The sequence below is a fragment of the Oncorhynchus gorbuscha genome, linkage group LG15, assembly GCF_021184085.1.
Source record: "Oncorhynchus gorbuscha isolate QuinsamMale2020 ecotype Even-year linkage group LG15, OgorEven_v1.0, whole genome shotgun sequence".
Lineage (NCBI taxonomy): Eukaryota > Metazoa > Chordata > Actinopteri > Salmoniformes > Salmonidae > Oncorhynchus > Oncorhynchus gorbuscha.
In genome coordinates this window covers 42774675-42798019 of record NC_060187.1, presented here as the reverse complement: position 1 = coordinate 42798019, position 23345 = coordinate 42774675, and the positions used below count along the sequence as shown (strand labels likewise).

Sequence of the window (23345 nt, the reverse complement as noted above, 5' to 3'; positions counted from 1 at the left end):
AATCAGCCACTGGTGGGCCAGGGCATCTAGGCCAAGTTGGGGGGGGGGGGTGGACATCGTGAACCAGAGGGGGCACTGTGTGTTCCTCTCTCTTTTGTTCTTATTTTTATCCCCTTTATCTCACCCAATTTCGTGATATCCAATTGGTTGTTACGATCTTGTCTCATCGCTGCAACTCCCCAATGGGCTCGTGAGAGGCGAAGGTCGAGTCATGCATCCTCTGAAACATGACCCACCAAGCCACTCTGCATCTTAACACCTGCTTGCATAACCCGGAAGCCAGCCGCACCAATGTGTCGGAGGAAACTGTTCAACTGGTGACTGAAGTCAGCTTGCAGGAGCCTGACCTGCCACAAGTAGTCGCTAGAGCGCGATGAGCCAATGAAAGCCCCCCGGCCAAACCCTCCCCTAACCCAGACGACACTGGGCCAATTGTGTGCCGCCCTATGGGACTCACTATTCGGCAAAGAGCAAGCATCGCCCAAAATGGAGTATACTCAACACATTCAACAAAAAACTTACCTATAGAGTCTTCACATCCACTTCTCGCTCACCTGCGTAGCTGAGGGATGAAAAGAGGAAGTGATGCTACGCTCCCAGGTATTTACAGGGGGTGGGGGCATGCGCATCACACCCGTGGCATGGATATTAATTGATATTAATATCTCGACTCATCCTGCCGCCAGGCGGAAGGATATCCTATTGAGTGACTAGCATAGACCCTCAAGCGAAATAGAAGATTCAGGCATTTATTTTATGCTTGCTACATTAGGAGTGTCGCCATAAGATAAAGTATTAATCTTTATATCGGTGCCATTATAGTGTCTGTGACGGCATGGGCAGCACCATTGAGGCTACAACCCATTGGAATCCCCACCTAGTTGACCATGCTTAAAATGGCAGAAGCATGGTGGACGTCCTCAATGGCCATGCCCATGCTAAAAAGGGTTATATCCATGATGTGTTCTCTATTATCTCTTGAGTGTCGCCTTGTTAACATCCAAAAGCGGAAGTTGTGTCATAGGCTCTCTTTCCATAGGGGAAACACTCTTTTCATACATTTTCGATACTGAAGTGACTTTTTCGTAGCAGGTTAGGAGACTGAGGTTAATGTCAAGAAGGGGGTTAGGGTTAGCGAAAATCACTTCGTATCGAAGTAGCATGAAAAGGGTATCCCACAGCAGCTGTAAACAACAGAGTTTCTAAACAGAGGCGCAACATCGCAAGACTTCCGGGAACGCTTGTAAAACAACAAGCAGACCAGGTCAGGGTTTGGAGATTGAGAAGTCAATGAGAGAAGTGAACAATTCTTCCTTAGTTTTTAATTTTCTAGAAATGTAAAGGCACAACCTAGATTCGAGCAAATGTCTTAAGTAGTTGAACATGTTAATACTCCAATCTAATTTTTGTCAAAAATATATTTTATATCGACAGAGTGCCTTTGATTTTCCGGCCTTTACATGCACAGTTCGACGAGAGACGACCGTTAGACCCGATAACGTATTCTGCGCATGAGTTTAGATAACCAACATCGCCTACAAACGTGATCGGGGATTTATATCGGAGAAGCAGTTTATGCCTATCTTCCTACTGTACTCTCTTTGTGTGAACCTTCCGGTAGATAAAAAAATAATAATACGGCACAAGAACGAATGGGAGACGACAGACAATCACAAACAGGAACTGGTTATTCCTATCGACATTTTGAGTAAGCCCATGATTATTTTCACGAGCTGTATAACGAGTAATGTTTGTGTAGCTGCACAACACATTTCAGTTCATGAAGATGAGACTTCGGTCTCGAAGTATTGCTGACCCTTCATCAGCACGGTTTAACGGTCGGTGGAACTCAAAGAGAGATGCGCGGAACGTAACTCAAAAGGTAAGTCGAGAAACTTGTTTTGCCAAAATTGCTTGGCTTAATATGATAACTTCGAATGCGTGTTACGCGTGTTACGCACTATCGTTGGCGAACAAACTACAGTAGCTAACTGGCATAGGAGCTTGATAGCTAACTGGTTTAACGTTAGCTAGCTAATGGTTGTCAAAATTGGTTATCGTAATGATTTATGAAAACACTTTGGTCTTCATTTAAGGTTATTAATAAGGTTGGCAGTGTGGTTAAGGTTTATAGTCAGATTATTATGAGAGAGATTGTAGAAATAGGTGGGTTTAGTCTTTAGCTGTGGTAACTTGTGACATCCCCTAGCTATGTTTGTACAATTCGAAAAGTAAAACAATTGAGATGGTGCCAAGATGGCGGCTTGAACAGACGCTTTTTTTAACCGAGCTCCGTACCAAACTTCAGAAAGATCGTTAAAAAAATATTTTTATTTAACTATTTTTATTTGTTCAAGATAAGACCTTTCTTGTGACTGGAATGATAATTTATTTCGGCATGTCCATACAAAGTCGTGACAAAAAAAGGCAGAAGTTAGCCGTTCTATTGCTAATCAACAAGAGAGAAACGTGCTTATAGACAACTGCCATAACTACGCTTGGCCTATGGATAATATCATGCTTTCGAATGCTGATGACGAATTGCCCTCTTTACCGGTTACTCCGTGCAAACCTCCACCCCCCAAAAACCCAACATGAACTCTGACATCGTGGCTACCCTCTCCTTACTCATCAACTCCAGGTGTGACGCCATTGAGAAAACGGTAGGCGCGAACACCATGGATGGTTATCGAAGGCTTGAAAAAGACTGGAGTTTGCATGTGGTGAGGTCTCACTGATCTGGAACAATACACAAGAAAATGAAACCTGAGACTCTACGGCTTGCCAGAAGTGGAGAATGAAGATGAGCGAGGAGAGGCTATCCACATCTGCCAATAAGTTTTGCCTGCAGAGAAGGACAAAGTTGGTGATACCATCAACGTTGTGCATCGCCTCGGCAAGAAGCAACAGCAAAACGATTGAAGACCTAGCGGTATCATCATCCTCTTCACTGCCAGATTCTACTGCTGATGCTGTCTGGAAAGCTGCTAGGAAGAACGCCTTCCTTCAGAGCCATGATATGCGTTTCGCCGGGCATTTCAGCCCGGAGGACCTAGAAAGAAGGAACAAGTTGTGGCCAACGATCAAAATAGCACGAAATGAGGGAAAGGCTGCTTACTTCGTCGGACGAGGCTTCAACGGTTCAGAAATCCATATTCCACCCTAAAATCACACTAGAAGGAACAGGTTGATGGTTTCAGCCATGGTATTCTCAATTTCCTTATGTTGTTTACCTAACAAGCATCAGGTGACTATTTTTCAGGAATACTCAGGTATTTCAATGTATTAGTTTGTTCTTGTATGACCAGAAGACCTCATTTTGTTTACAAACTTACGAAGAAGATTGAAAGCTGTATTTATTTTTTTATGTATACCGTAACTAAGATACTGTTTTAAAGGGCATACACGTCTGCTCTGACTTTACACAGTTATTGCTCTATTTAGTTATTAATACTTATTTCCAAAAAAGGTCTGAGGAACGTTTTATATGTGAAACATATTGTATTAAATAATTTTATGATCAGCTTTCATATGCACTTAAAATAGTAGGTACCCATTTATTTAAATTATTATTTGTTTTATTTCTCAGAATAGTTCCTGATTACACTAAAGAGGGTTTTTAGTCTCTCTTACTACAAGAACCCTTGGTTTGATCTTGAACATAATTTTAAGTTGAATTTCAAAGCCAGATAACGTCTAGCTCAAATGTTATGGAATAAGCTATTTTCACTTTAAATTGACTTAAATGGTGCAGATCTCGGTTCCTTATCGTTTACGTTCACTGCTCCTATGTCTTTGACTCATCCTACAGTTTATACTTTTATATAATCTTTGTTGTGTTGTCTTTGTCTATAGTTTCTCTTAATGCTGGGGGGTTACGAAACAATGTGAAGCGCAAGACCTTATTTTTATTTGCAATTTCAAACAGATTTGAGCTTTTTTTTCAAGAGTCTCACTCAATTTCGGCTGATGCCAACTTATGGAAGTAACAGTGGGGCAACGACATTTGGCTTTCCCATGGATCTGAACGCTCTGCTGGTGTCACTACAATGAAAAATACCTTTGGTGGTAATATTCTACACTCGGAATGTGACCCCTTTGGTCACTTTATTTGTCTTGTGATCAGTTACAATGACATTACACTCATTACTGTAAACGTCTACGGGTACAACACCAAACATGACCACTATTCTACATTCGGAATGATGAGTTGCTTGAATCTATAGAGAAATGTATACTTCATTGGTTATCTAAGTTTCCCAATTCGTTTATTATTGATAGGAGGGGACTTAACCTCTTAGAGCTACCCCCCCCCCCCCCTACTTTTTAAAATTTTCACCTGAAGACATACTAGGCTACCCTGGGGTTTGTTCTTAACTGACTTGCCTAGTTAAATAAAGGTAAAATAAATAAAAAATAAACTGCCTGTAGCTCAGGCACAGAACCAAGGATATGCATATTCTTAGTACCTTTTGAAAGAACAATCTGAAGTTTGTGTAAATGTGAATTGAATGTAGGAGAATAGAACACAATAGATCTGGTTTAGATAATACAATGAAAAAAAAACATGTTTTTTCTTTTTATAGTTGTTCCATCTTTAAAATGAACAAGACAAAACAACCATTTAGATAGAATGATGGTCAATTTCAGTGAAAAACATGAGGGCAAATATGTGCTTTACCAAAACAATGCTGTGCGCAACATGCTTTGCTCCTTCCGGTTTGAATCGTCAATTGCGAATGAACCTCTTTACTCCGGAGTTTACTACATGGGTTGGTCTTCCAACACATAAACATTACATATTGCCGTTTACCTCGGCTCATTGGTTATCTACCCAGCTAGATTTCGAGACGATCAGTGGTCATTGGGTTAAAATACAGTCAATCAGCGAAACAGCGGGCAAATCATTGGTGCACAATGATGTCATTACTTGTTGTCTTCAAATCGGTTTCTTTCAGTCAATTTGTCCCGCGAAATGACCCATCCGGTTTGGTTGTGTTACAAACCAGGGGCCTGTTGCACAAAACTAGGATAAGGGATTAAGCCAGGATATCTTGGTGATCCTGGCTCAATTGATCCGTAATCCGGTTGCACTAAAGATGGATAGGGGGCAGGAGGATATGTTATGGTATAAATTACCATGGAGATTTATTCTGTGGAGCTAGCCTGCTCCAGACCAGGCTAAATTCCAGGATCTATTTAATCTCATCCCTAATGTCAGTCAGCAGTCACCACAAATGGAAACCAATAGTTATTTCACTGCTCACTATACATTGTTATCACATATAACTAGACCCACTGTCATTATTTAAATGTTTGTGATCATTAATTTCAATGATTTTGGATAAAAAATGATTTTTAGATGTTGCTATCATTAGATAATTTACAGTTTCCCATAGACTATATATAAAATGATAGAATATTAGGGCCACAGAGGGAAAAAAGACAAGTCATAATATTGTAACCAGTTGTTTTAAAGGAGGACAGTTGTTAAAATGACAGATGCGGGGCATTTCGTGAAATTGTACTTCAGTATGGTTTCATAAACAAAGACATGCTGATGTGCCAGAATATTAAGTATCACATTGTCATAAGTATCAAAACTGTAAAAACAATATGTAGCTTTTCTGCAGAAAGAACCAGCCTCATAAATTTATGACTTTCCTTTTTCTTCAGTGTGGCCCTAGTACTCTGTCATATAAACAAATACACATTCCATATGAATATAAAAACACAATGTGTAACATTATGTTCCTTTATTGAATAAGGACAAAACAAAGCAGGTAAACCATCAGCTCCTTTCGAAACTAAAGTCACAGTGACTCTACAAGATGGAAAGCACAGAATCCAAGCATATTATACAAAATGATACATACACATTCAAAGGTCTGTATATAACACACCCTGCATGTCTGCACACTAAAATAAATGCAGGACAAATCCATACACATCAACTGAACAGACAAATGAATGGATGCAGTAGCCTCCCTGCAGCCTTGTATTACACACAGTATACCGCACAAACATCATAAGAGGCCAAATTCGTTAAAAAACGAACCCAAAAAAACCCAAATTCCTCTGCCACCGCAGGACATATTTAACCCAAATTGAAAGCACACATACTAACTAAAATAATTCAACACATATTGGTCCCTCGGCAGCCGACCACTGTCGTCATCAGGGAAGATTGCCGGATTGTCCCAGTCCATGGCTGGTGGCACTCTGGGGGCCCTCTCCTTCCTCAGGCAGGCCACATTGTGGAGGACAGCACAAGCCACAGTAATATCACATGCCCTAACAGGGCTGACCCTTAATTTGTGAAGGCAGTGAAAGCGTGCCTTCAGGAGGCCAAAGGTCATTTCAACTCTGGTCCTGGCATGGGCATGGTTGTAGGCCTGCTATGCTTCCTGGGGGTCTGTGAAAGGTGTCAGGAGAAAAGGCTGGCAGCCATACCCCCTGTCTCCCAGCAACACACCAGAGAATTCACCTGTCAACACAAAATCTCATCATTACTACATCATAAACACAGTGATATTATTGACACAGCCATGATGGTTATAAATAGGGGTTGTGTGGCTTACCTTGTGATAGGCACTGATAGATTTCAGAGGCCCGAAAGATTCTGGAGTCATGGACTGAGCCAGGCCATTTTGCCACAACATTGCTGATCACACAGTCAGCATTGCAGACCATCTGAAATCATAAGATGAGGAATATTACACCAATCAATGCACATCACTGGCAATGCAGAGTGTTCGTCAATGGACAATATCAAAAAGTTATGTTCACCTGAACATTAATGCTGTGAAAGGATTTCCTATTCACAAAATCGGCCTCATGGGCACCTGAGGGGGCTTTTATCCTTATGTGTGTGCAGTCCACTGCACCAATGACATTGGGGAAACCTGTCACACAATTGGGCATTGGGGAAACCTGTCACAGTAATGAGTATCCTACTATGTGTTAACAGTTGTCCTGTAATTTGTAGATCCTCTTACCTGCAATCCTATAGAACTCCTCTTTGATGTCAGAGTCTTCTGTGGCCAGGGAAGGAGATGAAGACATCTGCTAATGCTTTGATAGCCAGACACACACTCCTTATTGTGCGGCAAATTGTGGCCTTGTTCAGCTGTTCTGCATCCCCCACTGAGTACAGGAAGGCTCCACTAGCAAAAAAGCACAAGGCCACACAAACCATTTGCTCCACACTCAGTGCATGGCTCCGTGCAGTGCGGTGCTTAATCCTGGGACCCAGTAGTCTGCATAGATACCTGATGCCATCTGCAGAAAACCTGTATCTTTCATATAGATGGTCATCAGGGAAGGCCAGTGGGTCCAACCGGTCCCTGAAGACCCTTTCTCGCCTGAAGGCTCTCCTCAGCACAAGTGCTTCTTCATCCACCACATCTCGCACGAATGGGCATGCCATTGTCAGAGCAGAAAGGAACACACAATTTTGGGCCTTCATATAGGCTAGTGGCCACACCTGGTGCTGGGGGGGTGGGCAAAAGAGGGCGATGCCTTATAACGATGACTTGGTTGTACTGATTGCTGGAAAAAAAAAAAAAACTTAGAAAGATGCCACCGTCCTGTGTGCTCACAATAAGAGCTCATATGTCATGGCTCACTTGACTTTACGAGAATATACCTAATTTTTATTTTGAGCTGTGTCATCTTCTTGGAGCTGGGGGAGGAAATACAAATAATGATTAATACATTTGATTTACAGTTAGCATACAGTGTACATTGAAGGCATATCTCACCTCCCTCTCAAGTTTTTTTATTTCAAGGTCCAGTTTCCTAATTGTCCTCTTTTTTATTTCGGACTCCAGTGCAAGATTTTCCATCTTTTTCTTCTTGTACTGAATGTCTATGTCTGCCAGTTCTATTTGGCGCCGGAGGTGGTTGCCATACAACTTTCTGATAGCTTGTGAGCTCTGTGAACACAATACAATTAGCGCAGCTGGAATTTGGCAGGATGTGGTGTCCTTTTATTAATACGCACTATGTTGCCAGGCTGGTTTTCCCACTGTATAGCATCTGGGTCCTGTAAAAGAAATTAGATTTTTTGATTTTGACTCCTCACCATTGTAGAGGACTCCTCACCATTGTAGAGTAAATAGTACTTTCACAGTCTTACCATGATACCTCATGCCTTCTGGAATCCAGAGAGATGGTCTCCCTCATCATCATCGTCTCCATCATGTGCTGTTGCTGCTGCACTGGGGCCTTCACCCTATCACATTTAATCAGATTCATATTGAAGCTAGTAGACAAGACATGCCAGGCCTACAGTATGCCTTTGATGGAGTACTCACTGGATCAGCATCGTCTGGTGCTTGTGCTGGTGGCTCTAACAGGAACATAGTGCTGCCAGACACTGCAAGGCAATAGGTAAACCAAAGTCAGACAGTCCAAATTGATTCAATATGAATGTGGTTGTATCCCATGTAGAGATGGAAGGACATACCTCGAATGAAGCGGGTGGCATCTTGGGAGGAACCTATGCTCGTCTCTTTCCCCCCAGGGATCCCCTCTAAGACGGGCCTGCCTTTATTTAGCTCCAAGGCCATGTCCTCTGCTGGGGTAAGGTCAGCCTTTGGTGACCCACCACCCGTGCCTTGTCTGTGGGTATTCTTTTTCACTGCTAAAACAGTACAGACAATGTGTGAGCAGGCACCTTCTGGGTACAATATATGCTTGTGCTTAAATATTAGTCAGGGACCATACCATTCTGCAGAATGTTCTTGTATTTGATTTTGACCTGCTGCCATGTCCGTTTTGGCCTGTTCATGTTTAATATACACACACACACACACACACACACATTTAATGGAGTCACACTGCAAAAAATTACTTGGTATTTTTGTCTTGTTTTCAGTAAAAATATCAACAAACAAAAAACTTAAATAAAGATGTATTTTCTTGATTTGCTAAATGACCTAGCAAAATAAGTATAGTTTAGACAAAAAATATAAACTTTAAGTAAATGTGTGCTTAAAACAAGCAAATAAAAAATCTGTCAATATAATAAAAATTCTCTTGAAATAAGTTTACTTTTTCCATAAACACTTAATTTTAGAAAAGTTCTCGTTTCACTGGCAGATTTTTTTGCTTATTTTCCTAGGTAATTTTGCTCAAGAAAATATTCACTAAGTAAGAAAGACATTTTTGCAGTGCAGTGAGCAACCGACCTTGGGTCCTTTGAAAGGCGCTATATAAATTAGTGATTATTATTATAGCTCATCTATTTATTAAATTAAATTTTATTTATATAGCACTTTTCACAATTGTTTCATTCTGTCAAAGCAGCTTTACATTAATGAAAGCAGGAGAAACACAAAAAAACGGTGGACAACATAAGAAGCAGAGTACAACGGCTAAGATTAAAACGTACTGAGCGTAGTAACGTTAAATAATAATGTAAGGCTTTAATAATAATTTATCATAGCTTTATACAGTGTGATGGACTTACTTTACACAATTTCACTCATATCTGCAGTGCATTTCAATTAAAAATTTAACCGTTTCATAATTACAGTACAACTGCGTTTTTGGAGATGTGAATTAAATATTTGAATTGTAATTGTGATGTTTCAGCGGAGCGGTGAGTGTGTAATTGTGCACTACTTACGCATTCAGGCGGTCTGCAATACTTTGCCACGCTTTTTCTCTTTGCTTTATCACTGTGGCGGTGTTGCCTTCTTAATTATCTTTTACCTCCTCGTATGCCTCCATGAGGATTTGTGCTTCCGACGAGGAAAAGTACGCGGCTCTAGTTGCCATGGTAAATCAGTTAATCTGATCTGTGGCGGGGTCTATTTGAGTGAGCCGTGAGCGCGCACCTATCCAGGATTGGTTTCACCTGGCTTAATGAATCCGTGTCTGCTCATCCTGGCTTGGTCTTTGTGCAACCAATTAAGCCTGGACGCACATGTTTTGGCTTCATTGAGCTCAGCTGAGTCATTTATCCCGGATGTCTTAATTCTACTTTTGTGCAACAGGCCCCAGTTTTAACACAACCAATAACACTAATACCAAACAAACCAGTTGATTGCAATGAAACCAAACATGACTGGAAAAGTCACGTTTTGTGTGTGTATTTACCTCGAATGTGTCGTCAAATGGAATGAGACGGAATTCACGACACAAGCGGTTCACAAAATGTTTCATGTTAGGCTATAAAAGTGGATTTTATCAAACAAAAGACCATTCATTGTGTAGCAATGAGCATTGGGATTGCAAACAGAGGAAGATCGTCAAAGGTAAACAATTTATTTTATTGCAGTTTGTGGTTTTGTTACGCCTGTGCTGGTTGAAATAGTTGTTTTTTATGGGGCTCTATCCTCACATAATCGCATCGTATTCTTTCGCAGTAAATCCTTTTTTAAATCTGACAACGCAGTTGGATTAGCGTGATTCTAGGCTTTCAAAACATGACACTTGTATTTTCATAAATGCTTAATATGACTATTTATGTAGCGATCACCATATGTTGTTGAATTTCATCCCGCTACCGGGTTCCGTGCAGAGGTTAACATTACAATAGATAATTCAACTGCTAAATGGCCCCCAGGTAGGCCAACCAATCAGAATTTGGGTATAATACTTGTTATGGAAAAGTTTGATCTTACTGATATATGGAGAGAGAGAGGTTTCCGGCCGACAGATCATTCACTTGGAGTAACAAAACAGGTTCCAGACAGCCCAGAATAGATTTTTGGCTTATATCCAAATGTATTGATAGTGGGTGTGTTACTACAAATATTTGTTCTACTCCCTTCACAGACCATAGGGATATTTACATTGATATCAAAATATTTACCCCTGATACTAACCTTGGTAGAGCATCCTACTGGAAGCTAAATAGCTCATTATTAAATAATGATATAGTTAAATTTGAGGTTAAAGATCTGCTCTCACACTTTTGGGAAAGGGCTTGTGAATAAAAATCTTATTGCAAGAACTGGGAGCTCTTTAAATTTGAAAAAATCTTGCTAAGAGCTGAGGAGGAAAAGGTGACCATTAAGATAACTTCCCTTTATAATGAGTTAGAGGTTAATAACACTAATACCTAATCCTAAAAAAGAAGTGCTGCTCATTGATAACTGCCATCCAATTTGTCTTCTTAATTAGCCTTACTACTTGCAAAAATAATTAAAGAAGTCCTGGATGCAATTATTGATGAAACAGTCTGGCTTCATGAGGAACAGACACATTTCTAACAATGTCAGACTAGTATTAGACATACTTGACTACTCAGGGTAGCCTAGTGGTTAGAGCATTGGACTAGTAACCGAAAGGTTGCAAGTTCAAATCCCCGAGCTGACAAGGTACAAAATCTGTTGTTCTGCCCCTGAACAGGCAGTTAACCCACTGTTCCTGGGCTGTCATTGAAAATAAGAATTTGTTCTTAACTGACTTGCCTAGTAAAATAAAGGTAAAATAGATAATAACTGAGGATAGCTTCGTATTATATTTTAGATTTTTATAAAGCATTTGACACAGTAGAGCATCGGTTTCTCTTCCACTCCCTTGAGAGGCTTGGCTTTGGGGAATTTCTCTAAGACTATTAAGACTCTATATGCAAATGGTAACAGCTTTATCAAATTGAAATATGGCACCTCACCTAGATTTGAGTTAACTTGTTATGGCTGCAATCCCACTAAGTGTCATCAACAACCGCGGAATAGCATAGCGCTACATTCAATAAATATTACTATAAATATTTATATTCATTAAATCACAAGTGCAATATAGGAAAACACATCTTAGCCTTTTGTTAATCCACCTGTCGTGTCAGATTTTGAAATTATGCTTTACAGCGAAAGCAATCCAAGCGTTTGTAAGTTTATCGATCGCACGACAAAACCTTATGTACATTTAGCATTAAGTAGCTTGGTCATGAAAATCAGAAAAGCAATCAAATTACTCGTTTACCTTTGATCTTCAGATGTTTTCACTCATGAGACTCAGTTACACAAATGTTCCTTTTGTTCCATAAAGATTTTTTTTTTTATATCCAAAATATTACGCCAAACAGAGGTATGTTCAGAAATCCACAGGAAAGAGCGGTCACGACAACGCAGACCAATTCCAAATAGTTTCCATAATGTCCACAGAAACATGTCAAATGTTTTTTTATAATCAATCCTCAGGTTGTTTTTAAAATATATAATCGATAATATATCAACTGCAAATGTCTTTCACAGTAGGAGAGGGAAAAGCCATACGTATCCAAACTCTGTTGCGCGAGCAAAACTCATGTGACCACTTGACGCAATGTTATCTTTCTGGCTCATTTTTCAAAATAAAAGCCTGAAACTATGTCTGAAGACGTTTGACACCTTGAGGAAGCGATAGGAAAAGGAATGTGGTTCATATCCCTTTAAATCCAGCAAAGGGAGGCTATGGAACATGGAGTTTTCAAAACAGAAGCCACTTCCTGCTTTGATTTTCCTCCGGGTTTCACCTGCAATATCACTTCTGTTATACCCACAGACAATATTTTGACAGTTTTGGAAACTTTGGTGTTTTCTATCCAATACTAATAATAATATGCATATATTAGCAACTGCGACTGAGGAGCTGGCTATTTACAATGGGCACCTTTTCATCCAAGCTAGTCAATACTGCCCCTGCAGCCATAAAAAGTTAGGACAACCTTGCCTAATTCCTCTCTCTCTCCGTACCTGTTTTTATTAATCACCAAACTTCTTGCAAATTCTTTAAATAATAGTCCTGTACAAGGTATTTCCTTAGCTGGTAAATAAATTATTATAAGCCAGCTGGCTGATACTACACTTTTTCTGAAAGACCAAATTCCCAGATCGATCAATGTGATACAATCCTTTTCCAAAGCGTCTGGTCTATATCTTATCATTAATAAATGTGAACTCATACCTGTCAAAGATTGTGACACCTTCATATTATGGTATTCCAGTAAAAGAATAACTTACATATTCAGGCCATTACAAAGGATCAGAAGTCTAGAGGCTTACTAAATTTTAACCATCTTATTAAAAAAAACACAAGAAGCTACAGAGGGACTTATCTTTAAAAGGTAGAGTCCTAATAACCAAGGCCGACGGTATCTCTAGACTAACATATGGTGCTCTTATCTATATCTTGACAGTAAAATAAGCAAGGAGATAGACCAGATGCTTTTCAACTTTCTGTGGAGAAACTGTACCCATTACATGAGAAACTGTTGTAATGAACACTTATGAGAATGGTGGACTGAATTTTCTGGACTTTACTACTTTTAAATAATACTTTTAAGACCAATTGGATAAAACCATTCCTAAGAAGACCCACTTCTATCTGGAATTGTATTCCTCATCATGTCTACTCTACTTTTTGGTGGCCTTAATTTCATGTTGTTTTGCAATTATAATATTGACAAAGTTCCAGTGTAACTTTCTGCTTTTCATCGGCAGGTTTTCTTTACATTTACATTACATTTAAGTCATTTAGCAGACGCTCTTATCCAGAGCGACTTACAAATTGGTGCATTCACCTTATGACATCCAGTGGAACAGCCACTTTACAATAGTGAATCTAAATATTTTAAGGGGGGGTGAGAAGGATTACTTTATCCTATCCTAAGTATTCCTTAAAGAGGTGGGGTTTCAGGTGTCTCCGGAAGGTGGTGATTGACTCCGCTGTCCTGGCGTCGTTTCTTGTCATGGTCCTTAATTTATAAACACAATATTTCTCCACCCAGCTATTATATATGGAATAACTGGGATATATTTGATAAAAATACTTCTTTGTTTTTAGAATATTGGTTCTGAAATAATATCCTATTGGTGAGCCAACTGGTAAATGCAGAGGGTCTTTTACTCAGTTATAAAGAATTATTATAATTTTACAAGGTCCCTGTAACGCCTAAAGATTTTGCAATTGTTTTAGATGCCATTCCCTCAGGTGTTGCTATGTTATTCAGGAACGTGTCATGACCTGACCCTCAGAGCCTTCCTTCTATTGATTCTGATTCATCAGTAGGAAAGATTTGTTTCTCTTTTGGTCCATTCAACAACAGAGCGATACAAACCTTGTTTCAGCAGGATGTTGTATCCATACCTTATGCCATGCCTTATTGGAATGGATTTATTGATAATATCTGTTGGTAAAAGTTTGGATGTTGCCACACACGTATCTACTTGTTAACAAAATTAAGGAAGTTTCCTTTAAAATGATTCATAAATATCCTGCCAACCACTATATGAAGAAGTTTAAGGAAAACAAACTGAAATTGCTCCTTTTGTAATGACCACCCGGAAACAGTGTTGCATCTTTTTTGGCATTGTATTCAAGTAAGAAAACTGTGGCAAGACATCAGTAGGTTTATAATTGAACACATTTATGAAGATTTTACACTTGTGGAGAGATGTACTGTTTGGATTCTTTACATACAATAGAAATAAGCTGAAACATTTTTATTGTAATTAATTTAATTATTCTTTGGGCCAAATTTCATATACCAAATGTAAATTTACAAACAGAAAACCACATTTTCGTACCCTACAAAAATAAATTTAACTGTATTTTTATATGCTCTACTAACAAAAAAGCGGTTAGAATTGTAAGGATATGTATGTCCCTTAAGGTCCTTGTGTAATTGTAATGTGATATTGTACCCCCTAGCTCGATTGTCCATTGTTTGTAATATATGTATGCTTCTGTTCCCTCATGTGCTTTATGTATTGATTTGTTGTTCATAAAATAAAATAAAAATAATAAAAAGGCTAGTTCCAGCTCGCTAAAAAAAAGATAGAAGCTAGTTCCAGCTTGCTAATGTTAGCTACTAGCCATGCTAACATGTAATTACATTCCAAACCAAATGTTGGTGCTGGTACGCTACTATGTACATCCACAATGAAACCATGTCCTGTGTGTTTGGTAGTCGAGCGAGCGAGTGTTAGTCGTTTTCATTTGTAACTAGTGCTGTACTACCTACAAGGAAGGGATTACGACTTGTTTGTGGCCAAAAAATGACAAGTAAACTGAAGTCGGAATGGTTTGTCCGGTTGAAGCTAGCGTATTGGAGTATGGGGATCATGCTCACTTCTACTGTATGTGGTGCTCGTTTCACCCCGGAGGACTTTGATGGCTTAATATAACCAGTGGGAGGCATGGGTTGGGGAATGATATAATGACAGAAACCAGGTTCTGTGCTTAGCGTGAATGTGAAGCCTGTAACCTATATCCTATTGGTTAGCTAGCTGCTTCTCCTTGGCTCTTTGACTTTGGTAGCTAAGTCAATCAGTAAGTTGATTTCTCTACTTTATCTGCTGGCATTTTTTGTGTTCTGTGGGTTCCTGCCTAGTTTTTCCAAATATATTTATAACTAATCCTGTCTGTGGTTGTTCTCTGGCTAGGTGGCTAGCTAGGCTGGCTGGCTAACTGGTTAGATGGTGTTTATGTATTTTCTCAAATTTAGTTTAGTTTAATGTAGTTGTAAGCTAGGTGTTGATAGCAACTGGCTGACTCATGCAGGTTGGTAGGGCTAACCTAATGCAGGCTAGTAGGGCTAAAATGATCAGGCTTTGGTAGCTAACTTGGCCGTCAATCGGTAAGTCTCTGCTCTCTACGTCATTTAGCTGTAGGGGGGTATTCTGATCCTTTTGATGAGAACCTTTGGCTACTTTTTCATACTGTTGTCTCAATTATATTTTCTGTGTGTAGGATGAAGAGGTACAACAGCTATACGACCAGTCACTCTACTCTGATGATATCCCCACCTCTACAAAGCGTCCTCTTGTACAAGGGCATGGGAGGAAAAGGGTGGCAGCCCCAGACTATGAAGAAAGAGAAGGTACCTGTTAATTTTGGTGAATGCAATTGCTCTATTGACATTTATTTCAAAATGGCAACTCAATACTGACTGAATCATTCTGTATACATTTCTAGATCTGGACTTCAAGACCCCCGTTAATGTGCGCCATCACCGGGTATTGTCGGAGCTAAACCCCTCCTTTCCCCTCAATTCCACTGTGCGAAATATCTACTCCCCCGTTGTCCGTTTCCTCACTCCTACCAAGGAAAGTAAGTATAGGCTCAAAATTGCATACTTCCACACAAGCGGTACCGGAGCGCCAAGTCGAGGACCAAAGTGTTTTTTTTATACTGCTGCTACTAGCTGTTTATTATCTATGCATAGTCACTACCCTCACACATTGACTCGGTATAGCCTCGTTGTTATGTACTTTTCTTGTTACTTTTGGATAATAATAAAAAAAACTATTTAGTAAATATTTTCTTAACTCGATTTCTTGAACTGCATTGTTAGTAAGCATTTTACAGTAAGGTACACCTGTTGTATTCGGTGCACGTGACAATTAGATTTGATTTATTAGGGAAGCATACGAGTGTGTGTTAGCTTTTGTATGCAGGTGGGATAATCTGCCTGAAAGACCAGAGGCTAGTACATGGGTGTGCAGTTTTTCACAGCGTTCGGATAGAAATGTTTTGTGTAAAGCAGAACATACTTTCTTCGTCTTGGAGAATAGGCCATCATGATTTGGCACTTTCCGGGGTCCATTGGGTAGCCCTTTTTGTTTACATAGAAACTGTCATTTGTCAGTTTCAAATTAACAAACTACTGTATAGGCTAGCAAGGACTTGCATTGTTTATCAAACATGCATGTCATTCTATGTTTCTTGAGGCAAGAGTGGATGAGGTCAGCACAGTAACATCTTAATTGTTCTAGTCATATACCAGGGTGAATGAGTCCTATTCATTTTAATCAAGGCAGTTTTTTCCTATTCAGATGTGAGAACCCCCAGCAGTGGTGATGTGATGAGCCCAGAGCCGTGTGTGTTTGGCTATGGTTCCATTAGCCTTCTCGCTGGAGATGAGGACTGCAATGACACTTTCAGCCCGTGAGTTATTTTTATATTTTGTTCTTGGTGCTGTGGAATACAATTATAGGGCTGCACTCTAGGGATGCACAATATATCGGTGAGCATAACGGCTGATATTAGCTTAAAAATGACAAAAAACGATGTCAAAGCTGATGTGAATAACGTAGGTAGATGACATAATGACGACATGAAGAATACAGCGCTACACAGAACAAAAGCATAAAAATACTAAGTGCACACTTCCAACAACTTAATAAGTTCAGGTTGAGCAGTCATTTGAAAGAGTAAGAAAATTTCAGCGAGACAACTCAGGAAAAATCCATTAACGGCAAAATAATGGAATTCATTATGCTACTTGTTATGGGCGTCACGGCTGATATTTTGACCAGCGATGTCAGCCCTATGAGCATGCTGAGTCTGACAGCATAGTGGGTCGACGAGGATTACGTACTGAGGCAAACCATATTCCATGCTCAAGAATGTGCTAGTTCTCTTACCGCTGCTGCCATTTCAATGGCATTTGAGAACATGTTTGAAACTTGGAAAAATGAACACACTCCTATCACCAATCGCACTGACTTGAGAAATAAGCTAATTAACTGTGTCTGCAGCAGACGTGATACCCTTTGTCAAGGCATTGAAACGCCTGCTCAACAAAACTGCCGACACAGACCGTGGGGTTAACTTACAAAAGTACTGGAAGCTGTGAACAAGCGATTCGGTGGTATTCTCTCTGAGCCTTTTTACTGTGTTGCCACCATGCTCGATGCTAAGTACAAGGACCGCTACTTTGACGCAGACAAGAAGCAGAGTTTACGTGAAATGTTACATACACAGCTGGACAGGATGGAAATGGACACAGCGACAGTGCGCACCGAGGAAGAGAGGCCATAGACAGACAGCTGAAACTTCACTGCTTGACATGTATGATGAAATCCTGGTTGAGAATGAAACGACTGAACAAATGAACAATGAAACAGCAAGTAAGTGAAAGAAATAGGTTTTGATTGTTTTACTGGTAATTGGGGACATTTTGTAAATGGCAATAAAATAACTTTTTGTGTGTGTGACCTTTTTATTTTAACTAGGCAAGACGGTTAAGAACAAATTCTTATTTACAATGACTGCCTTCCCGGGCCAAACCTGGACGACGCTGGGCCAATTGTGCGCCGCCCTATGGAACTCCCAATCACGGCCGAATGTGATATAGCTTGGATTCGAACCAGGGACTGTAGTGACGCCTCTTGCACTGAGATGCAGTGCCTTAGACCGCTGCGCCGATGTGTGTGTTAACTATTTAACTGTACTCGAGTGCTTAAAAGGTTGCTAAAATTGAAAATATCGGTTACCTGTATCAGAAAAAAAACTTTGGTGCATCCCTTCTGCATGCCATAACATATATTATTAAATACAATGTCTACTTATTGAGTTGAATCACCTATGGGGTTATATTAAAATGCAGGATCAAAGAGTTACCAACAAACCACCAAAATGGTATCAAATAACTTACAAGTTAGCTGGCCAGTCTGACCGACTTAATAGTTTCTGCTTTGTGATGCACCTCTGAAATAATCCACTGCCCAGAATCGCTTTCCCATTGTCCGTGGTTCTGGAGGACTCACTCCCTTGTCCTGAAAGTATTTTGAATCTGTTGCATTGTTGTCTTTAGCTTTGCTTTCATGAAGAACATTCCATCCAAATGCCAGCAATCCAAACCCTGCATAAGAGACATTCCACCTAAGACGAGGAGTACTCCCCCAAGCTACGCTAGTTTTAGATCTGGTGAGTGTTGGGTTTAACTTTTTGAGTTCAGTGACTAAACAAAGCATTTACCTGATTAAAAAAAAAAAAATGTATATGAATATTTATTTTATGTATTAAATCAAACACGGTGGTACCAATTGTTTGGAATTATTTCTGTGTTCTAGGATGAAACACTCATGTACAGCTCTCTGAATGTGATTGAGGATGCAGAGTACACCTTCCGCACATGTTTCCAGGACAATCCGTACAAGGTGAGTGAATCAACCAGTTCCTTCTAGACTTGTAATGACTGGTGTTGATTTTATTTAAAATATTTTTTTTTAGATAGAATGAATGCCTGTTTTATAATGACAGTAACAGAGAAGATTGTAACATCTTCTCTTAACTCAATAGGTCTACGTGATTCTACGACCACATGTGAAAGAATTTCTGGAAGCCATGACAAAACATTTTGAGGTATGCTTCTAGGCTTGATTGCCAAGTTCTTATGTGTGCTGTACCCATATATATATTTTTTTTGTTGCAACATACTGAACTTTTCAGCCATTGTGGGGGTTCTACTAAGCTACAGCGTATTCGGAAAGTATTCAGACCCATTGACTTTTTCCACATTTTGTTAGGTTTTTAGAATTTTTTGCAAATGTTTAAAAAATACATACCTTATGTAAATAAGTATTCAAAACATTTGGTGTGAGATTTGAAATTGACCTCCGGTACATCCTGTTTCCATTGATCATCCTTAAGATGTAAATGCAATGTGATTGGAGTCCACCTGTGGTAAATTCAATTGATTGGAAAGGCACACACCTGTCTATTAAGTCCCACAGTTGACAGTGCATGTCAGAGCAAAAACCAAGCCATGCGGTCGAAGGAATTGTCAGTAGAGCTCCGAGACAAGATGCAATTCTGCAGCATTTTAAGGTCAGAGTTTCCTCCATTCTTAAATGAAAATAGGTTTTGGTAGTTCCAACTCAATCGGGGGGGAAGGAACTTGGTCAGGGAGGTGACCAAGAACCCGATGGTCACTCTAAAAGAGCTCAAGAGTTCCTCTGTGGAGATGGGAGAACCTTCCAGAAGGACAACCAATCAGGCCTTTATGGTAGAGTGGCCAGATGGAAGCCACTCCTCAGTAAATGGCACATGACAGCCTGCTTGGACTTTGCCGAAAGGCACCTAAAGGATTCAGACCATGAGGAAAAAATATTCTCTGTTCTAATGAAACCAAGATTGAACTCTTTGGCCTGAATGCCAAGCGTCATGTCTGGAGGAAACCTTGCACCAGCCCTTCGGTGAAGAATGGTGTTGGCAGCTTTTACTTTGGCAGTTTTTACTTTGTCACTATTGTGTAGATTGATAAGGGGGGGAACAATATAATCAATTTTAGAATGTGGAGAAGGTCGAGGCGTCTGAATACTTTCTGAACACCATCGTGTTCGTGAGAGTCGTCTTTCCATAGAGGGGTCATAATAGTTTGTAGGCCAAACTGTTTGGACGCTACTGACGATTTTGTGAGGTGACCAATTTTCGGGATCTCTCATGGTCTGGCAAACACCACTGTAGCTCTGTCACCTTTCACCACAGATGTGTTGGATTGAGATGCATTCAATGTAACAAAAAAACATCTGGTTTAAACTGATGAATTTGTATAGGGATTTTTGTATTATGCTAATTGATTTTTGCAGGGGCATGGACCAACTCAAGGGGGTTAAGGACATTTAATTAAATATATCAAATGTGTTTGTTTTCAGATGTTTGTTTATACATCTGCGAAGAAAGAATATGCAGATAAAATCCTGGACATCTTGGACCCAAAGAGAAGGCTTTTTCGGTATGAGAATTTACATTGTGACTTGTGTTCCGGTCTGTTATTTTAGCCATACTTGTTTTGCTGTATTGTTTTAGAGATATTGCAGCTGCAGAGTTTTGTTTACCAGAGACAGGCTGACAATATCATCTGATTTGAGGACCATATTTCAGTTGATATTTGGATGTACTTGAAATGTGCATTAATCTCCTTTTTATTTATTTTTCCCTTTTTATAGACACCGTTTGTATCAACAGAACTGTACCTGTGTTCTGGGGCACTATGTCAAGGACTTGGGTGTACTTGAGAGGGACCTTGCTAAGACAGTGGTTTTGGACAACGCTCCACACACGTACCCCTACCATGTACATTTGCTGTGATGTTGTTATTCACTTAATTATAAAATGATTTGTTGTTTTTTTGGATGCAGAGTGGTTTTAATAAACTTAACTTCCTACTTTTATTTCTGCAGCTGATGAATGTGCTTCCCATCAAAAGCTGGTCTGGAAATGATGATGACAAAGAACTTCAGAAGCTCATCCCGTGTCTTGAGAGACTGTCAGGAGCAGTAAGTTGACAATGATTTGGTATCCCACCTCACAGGGCATAAGTATTTTTATTTTGGGTATTGTCTTTTTTAAAGAAATCTTTACATTTCCATAATTTGCTACCTATACTGAACAACAATATTAACCCAACATGTAAAGTGTTGGTCTCATGTTTCATGAAATAATACATTTTCCACATGTACAAAAAGCTTATTTCTCTCAAATGTTGTGCACAAGATTGTTCACATCTCTGTTAGTGAGCATTTCTCCTTTTAATAGGATAATCCATCTCCTGGACAGGTGTGGCATATCAAGAAGCTGATTAAACAGCATGATCATTACACAGGTGCACCTTGTGCTGGGGGACAATAAAAGGCCACTCTAAAATGTGCAATTTTATCACAACACAATGCCACAGATGTCTCAAGTTTTAAAGGAGCGTGCAATTGGCATGCTGACTGCATGAATATCCACCAGAGCTGTTGCCATAGAATTGAATGTTCATTGCTCTACCATAAGCAGTCTCCAACGTATTTTGAGAGAATATGGTATTAAGTCCAACCGCAAACCACGTGTAACCAGGCTAGCCCCAGATCTCCATTTGGCTTCTTCAGCTGTGCAATTGACAGTTGATGAAAATTATAAATATTTCTGTCTGTTGGGGGGGAAAACTAATTCTGACTGAGCCTATGCCCATCCATGGCTGCACCCCTGCCCAGTCATGTAAAATCCATAGATTAGAGCCTAATGAATATATTTCAATTGAATTATTTCTATATATAAACTCAGTAGGATTGTTGAAATCGTTTCATGTTGCATTTATTTATGTTCAGTATACTTGCCAAACTGGATTTAATCCTAGAAGACAAAAAACGTCACATGCTACAGAGCTCTAATTCGGGAAGTAGATATACAATGGGATCCTTGTGAAAAACATGTTCCCTTGGGTGTAGAGAAAGCAGAGGAACAAACCTCGAGTCAATCTCTAAACACTTAGCCAGTCTTCTACAAAATACCACAAGTCAAACTTGTCTTATGTTTGGAAATGTTGTTCAAGACCACTTGTAATTCCACAAGAAACATCCCCAGCAATTGACCTACCAAAGAAATAGTTGATGTTTACTAATTTGAAATCACAATTTTTCTGTAGGATGATTTCCGGGAAGTACTGAAGAGGAGGACGGACCACTTTCACAGATTGCTCTCTGAGGATTGAGAAAATGCTTCTGATCATCCTTATCCTGGAATGTGTTTAATTGTGAACATGAATTGGATCTTTGTGTACTATCCTTGCCCTTCTGTATGATCCCTGAATGACCAGCAGGTTACTAATGTAGTATTTTAATTTCAAACATGTACAGTTGAGATAGGTTTCCACACAATATCACTCTGCAGAGCAAAACATCCCTAATAGTTAGAAAAAAACAAAACCACTTGAAATAGCAACTTCAAATGTTTATACTTAATCATGCTAATTTATTGACAGAAAATAGCTTTTTAAGTGATCTACATATTGTCACTAAAATAATCAGAGTATGTAACACAACAACAGCCAGAGCAGTTTCTGTAACTAACAAACAACTTAAACCACAATGGTATTTTTCAGGTTTTATTTGATAAATGTCATGATTTAGTTTTCTGTTTGGATAATTCTGGGAATTTTTACACGCATATCGTCTCCCTTTGAGTGCCTTTTTTTAGTAGGCCTACACTGCAGAAATGTCAAGCATCTACTCCCAACATATTACGTTCATGGTTAGCCTATTTGATTGTTTTTTTGTACTAATCTGTGAAATGTATATTTATATGGAATTCTGACAATGTATTGACCTGGAAATATTAATTGTAAGAACTAACTTGTCAAACTTGAACATATCCCCATCCCTCCTTTCAACGGACGGTCTTGCCAAAGCTACTGTGAAATTCTACTCCGTTTCCCCCCCACATGCGGTTAGAACCCAAAGACAGCTATTGTTGGTTTCCCTATTCTCTTACCTTAAGTTTCAACATACTTCACAAATCGGTCGCTCGGGGGTTGGCACATGGTCACTTTTCTGTCGACACAAAGGTCTGGGTAGGTTAATTTCAGAATGTCTTGGAAACCTACATGCTTGCAAATAAAAAATAAAGTTTGAGTAACTGATTTGTTTTTAAATCTCTGGGTGGACCGGTGTGCATAACAATGTTTTTATTTGATTGATCACCTGCTGGTGACTTTCCATTAAGATTGAAGTAAGATTTGTTTTCAATCTGGACACGAGCCCCCTGGTGTATAGGCTACGCTGTTGATGTATTTGCTCCATATGGTCTCGATCCTATGAAAGCCTATGGTGGGCGGTGGCTGAACCTTACTAATTTTT

The 23345-nt window shown here is 39.5% G+C and overlaps 1 protein-coding gene and 1 pseudogene across 1 annotated transcript; one reads left to right on the top strand and one right to left on the bottom strand.

The window, feature by feature from the left end:
- Nucleotides 1–1174: 1174 nt before the first annotated feature.
- LOC123997183 (CTD small phosphatase-like protein 3) lies at nt 1175–23124 on the top strand. The gene is given in 12 exon segments (XM_046301316.1): nt 1175–1882; nt 15691–15820; nt 15916–16050; nt 16776–16887; nt 18539–18623; nt 18625–18651; nt 18798–18884; nt 19027–19089; nt 20382–20461; nt 20676–20802; nt 20910–21005; nt 22136–23124. Coding segments are annotated over 12 exon segments (1110 nt in total). The 5' UTR covers nt 1175–1780; the 3' UTR covers nt 22202–23124.
- Nucleotides 5802–8182, bottom strand: LOC123997184 (annotated as a pseudogene).
- Nucleotides 23125–23345: the final 221 nt, after the last annotated feature.